The 5,007-nt window shown below is 33.4% G+C and overlaps 1 protein-coding gene across 1 annotated transcript in view; it reads right to left on the minus strand.

Moving 5' to 3' along the window:
• Nucleotides 1-3,081: 3,081 nt before the first annotated feature.
• Nucleotides 3,082-5,007, minus strand: part of LOC105617522 (tyrosine-protein phosphatase 10D) — a 27,573-nt gene continuing 25,647 nt past the window's right edge. Inside the window, exons 16-19 of the mRNA XM_012199076.1 lie at nucleotides 4,495-4,744; nucleotides 4,121-4,378; nucleotides 3,622-4,006; nucleotides 3,082-3,143 (exon numbers count right to left, since the gene is read on the minus strand). Coding sequence (XP_012054466.1) covers nucleotides 3,082-3,143; nucleotides 3,622-4,006; nucleotides 4,121-4,378; nucleotides 4,495-4,744 — 955 coding nt within the window. The remainder of the gene's footprint in view (nucleotides 3,144-3,621; nucleotides 4,007-4,120; nucleotides 4,379-4,494; nucleotides 4,745-5,007) is intronic.

Genomic DNA, 5,007 nt, shown 5'->3' on the forward strand with positions numbered 1-5,007 from the left:
GCACTCTCTTCTCTCTCTCTCTCTCTCTCTCTCTCTCTCTCTCTCTCTCTCTTCAAAATTTTTTTAGATGTAAGCAATAGTATAAGCGACAAGAATTGAAATGAGCGGAATTGCTAAAATTTAATATCGCTCTCTTCATGTCTTTCTCTAATATGTCTTCCGCATCTTTCGCGAATAAACTGACATCAATAGCGCTCTGTAGTAGCATATCAACAGCACAATTACTATCAATACCTGCATACGTTCAGTTATATAAGATTATCATACAGATAATTTCGATGAATTAGACAGAATTTTTATCAATCCGCTGAATATTAAAAAATTTTTTAATTTAAAAATATTAAAAGTTACACTATCGAAAAAATTTCATTAAAAATATATGTATGCTGTCTTAACATATATTGACTATTACATTTTTTTTATTATTATATGCCCAAATTTCCATAAAAAAAGAAGAAGTCTATGGATATGTGTCATTGACGCTCATAAGTGAGTAGCGGATTAATATAAACTCTAAGTAGCGCTTACTGTAAAATGTAATTTTTAACAGCCCTTGCAATCGTTTATAGATTTACGGTTCACAATGTGACCGGTGTAAAAATGCTTATCCAAAAATACAACATCGACGAACACGAAATTTTTTCTCCTTCTTTTCCTGTAAATTTCATTTTTTTAAAGAATCTGACAGAGAAAATTCAGCAACCCTGATTATTAAACTAATTGTAAGTTCACTTACATTGTGCAATCAATTACGTTTTACCACGCTTTTAACGAGAATACAAAATTAAGTACATATATTTGTATATGGCCGCAAAAGCGACATTGAATACTAAAAATGATCATTCGATTCTTTTATATATCCCGCCACGGTTGTCGTTGAGGATCAACTACGAATTGCAAAATTAAGGCCTGTATATTTGAAGCTAGCGGGAACTTATCGCGATATGACGATTATTTATACATATTAATGCATTCGTTTACGCAGCGATTAATGCAGAGAGTGTCATTTTATCTTTGTTTAATACTTCGGTGAACAATAAGGATAAAGTAATATCCTCTGCTCTAATAAACGCTGCATAAACGAATGCACTCTATTTGTGAAGTTCAATTGCTTTTCAACGGCGATCACGATTCACGATGATAAAAGGAGATAATACATAGCTTCAATTGATTATCGATTGATTACTTACATTCACGCGCGCACCTATCTACACGCATACGCACATATACGTACTCTGACTCCTTCAAAAAATGATATGGCTTCTACGAAAATGCGAGTTTCTTGTTCCCACTGATATCGTTTCGCTCATCTCAAAAAGAAGGATCGATTAAAAGCTCCGCACATCTACACTCGCTCGTCTTTCCAATTCTTTCTCCTAGATAATTCGTTTTAATATTAACATTATTATTTATCAAACCATCGTCTAGCACGCGTCTCTTACATGGCTGTTGGACGGACGGTTTGCCATTTCGAACGATAACTCAACCAACATGATTGTTGAGTGTTTTGCATCTCGCTTTTGCAACGGATCTCTTTTAAATTTTATCTAACCATACTACGTTAATTCTGCAAAAGATAATAAGATAACGTATTATAGGATAATCTTTTATGCGTCCGTTCGAATAGAACGCGAAATATGAACAAAGTATTATTGGTGGTAATCTCAGAAGAACATTTGCACTCGGAATGAACCAAGGTACCATTTCGCAATGTCTGCACGATCCAATCAATCGAAAATACTGTCTTATATATTGCGACTTAACAAAGACGTTCAATAGACTCATTGCGGATGCGATGTGGTTCGAGGCCTCATCGTGACACAACCAGTGGAATATGCATCTTTGCACTCGTTATAATATACGATCTACATCTACCAACATTGCGCGCCTTATCAGTTTCCTACTATTTATATAAGATATGTATACATGAGTTATATATTAATAATGACATAATCTCTCCGATCGTAGCACAACGCGTATATAACATCGCGCACGCATTTGATTCGTAATCCCACACTTGGCAGCATATTCAGTTTGACATCGTCTTTTTGTCTCCCTCTCTGATAGTCCTTTACGGCACATTCTTTTCATATTTTTCTGATATAATTATCTTAATCGTGAAATTATTCTACTCGTATCACGTATTGAACACGCTTAACTTCGATATGTAACTGACACAGAAATAAAAACCTGTTTGTGCTCAACCATTGCTTAATATAAAATTCTTTCTTTTTTTCACTGATTATCTCCTCACACGCGACCTAACTAATTTCTAAATAATTATTCTTGCACTGTTTGCTTTCGCCTTCATTCGATTTAGATTGTCATTTCTTTGCTTTTATGTTTTTCTTTTCCACGGAAACTTGAAAAATTCTGGTGATTCAAGTACCTTTGGAAAACGAGATTCGTTTTTGTTGCTATTGATCATTGCTCCTAACCAGCAATCAAATCATCACATTCCTGATTCAGCTATTCCTTCGTCATCTGCAAAAGAGATTAAATTAGGAGAAATTCGAATTATATATAATTGCTGCTTGTCATATGCATTATCATCATGCTCGATGCAAGCTACATTATTATTTTTGTGAATGCAAACAAATTTATTCTATAAAATTATTGATTAAACTTAAATAATACTTTGATATAAATTTAAATTTAAAAAAAACATTCAAATATTCTTACTAATTAGAAAAATTGTGAAAAATTACAAGAAATAAATTCAGTACGTTGAGCAATATAAAATATTAGTATCGAATGTGTTGATAAGGCAAAATTAAGTCAAATCTGTTATAAATCAATTTATTTATAATTTATCGATTATTTTAGTCATTGCAATTATTCCATTGAAATTTGTACGAAAAATTGTAGTAATTAAATGATATAAATATAGATGTTCTCATCGCTAACAGAATATTATTAGTGTTTAGTAAAACATATTGTTATTTTGTTCTCACATGCAACGTACACAATTAGTATACAAATTTGACATTTATAATAGTATCTGCATAGTATAGATTCATGCAGGGAAGAAGAAAAGCAACGATCGAAATTACCCTCGATGCAGGAATCGCTGTTCGAAGGTCACCTCTCCTTCTCATCCTCGGCAGGACTCTTAGTGCTTTCGACCGAACTTCGATTCTTGCCTGAATACAAAGGTCGCAAAAGATTGCAGAAAGGGAGGGTGTGAGTTACTAGGCGGAGGAAGTGATAACGTTTTACAAAAAGGGTTTTACATCATTGTTTACAATCACAGGGTAAAATAACATGTGCTTATAGCCATCACCACCACCTATACCATAAATAACCAATTAACTTTCTTTTGATATCATATTTCTTCTCATTTTGTAAAATATTCTGCTATATTTTCATTAATACTTTTTTATCAATAATAATATTCGCGATATAATGTTTAACCTATTTTCGTGCAAAGGAAGAATTACAAATATTCCATTTAGAATCCCTTCCAATACATGCACTACTGATCGAATCTCTTCAATTTTTTAACAATTGATTATGTTTTGATTACCCATCGTGATGCATTCTCTAAGTTGTACCTCGTCATTGATTACCCAACTTGTCCCGCAATTAATCTCGTGAAAATAATAGAATTTCAAGACATACCTTCGAATCCCTGATTGTCATGAATCTCTCGTGGTGGTCCAGTAGTGTCTTGTCCTTCCAGAACGGCTAAAAGACATTGATGGATACAGATATATTGCTGCTCCGTCTGTACCATCCAGACCCGTTCTTTTCTCATCACCCAAACGATTCCGAAGATATCGACGTATTTCGATACGAGAATTTGTTGCAGTATTCTGTCTAAAGTGATGAAAGTACCACTACGACCTACGCCAGCGCTACAATGAACGACTATAGGCCTCTGATCGGGCCTGACTCGTTCTCTAAACGCTCGCACGAACCTCGCTAAAGTTTGCGGTGGACTGGGAACGCCGAAATCCGGCCAAGTAGTAAAATGAAAATGTTGTATCACTCTCTTCACATCACCCTACGACATATTATTTTTTATCTCAATCAGGAGATTTTGAAAACTCAATCACTAAGAGATGCTCTGATAAATTATATACGCTTGAAAAGAGTTATTAGAAAAACAATCACTCACTCTACACAACATAAATTCTGTGATACTCCAATCTGGATAATGTGTCTCATTGAGTATCGTGACACAGATGTCTCCATAATAAACCGGTAAAGTATCCATCGGCCAATAATGATCGCATTTTTCTCTGCCTTTCTCGATACATCTCGTTAACATGACGATCGCCCTACTGTTACTTTCCCAAACCATTCGCCAAAAATCATCACGAGTCGAATGTAATGGTCCTTGAGTCACGATAAACTCTCGTGGTGAATTATGACCCTATTGCATCAAAAAAAGTATCATAGAAACCGGTTTTATTATCAAAATTAATTATTAATTATTATTAAATTGTTTCAACTGTTTAAATAATTTTAAATGAGATCAGTTTTACGTACCGGAACATAATTGGCATTAATGTAATCGGAGCCCTCCTCATCATCAACAGGTTGAAGTTTAAATCTACTATGATCGTATGGAAGAATATTTGTGAAGCGATTCTTCGGTCTATTACAAGGCAAATCCGCCGCAGTGCATGGTTGATCTCTTCCGACATGCTTTAATTCTTCAAACTCTTCCGAAAACCGGAAATCAGAATCCGCTGACATAGTGCGATAATGCTCGGCAAAATCTTCGACTTTGATGGGCCTGCTAAATGTAACAGTGAATATTATGTTGCTTAGTGTAAATATTACATTAAGTATAAATTTTGATTTTTAAATATTTTAAAGATAAAAATTATTCAATACAAATTATTTTTATAATTAGAAAAAAATTTCTTCAGAATTAACATATATATATATATATATATATATATATATATATATATATATTATATATATTATTTATATAATTAAATTAAATTTTAAGTTTCGGTTTAACGTACGTTACTTTAACTTTAACCCTTTAAA

This window comes from Atta cephalotes, assembly GCF_000143395.1.
Source record: "Atta cephalotes unplaced genomic scaffold scaffold00013, whole genome shotgun sequence".
Classification (NCBI taxonomy): Eukaryota; Metazoa; Arthropoda; class Insecta; order Hymenoptera; family Formicidae; genus Atta; species Atta cephalotes.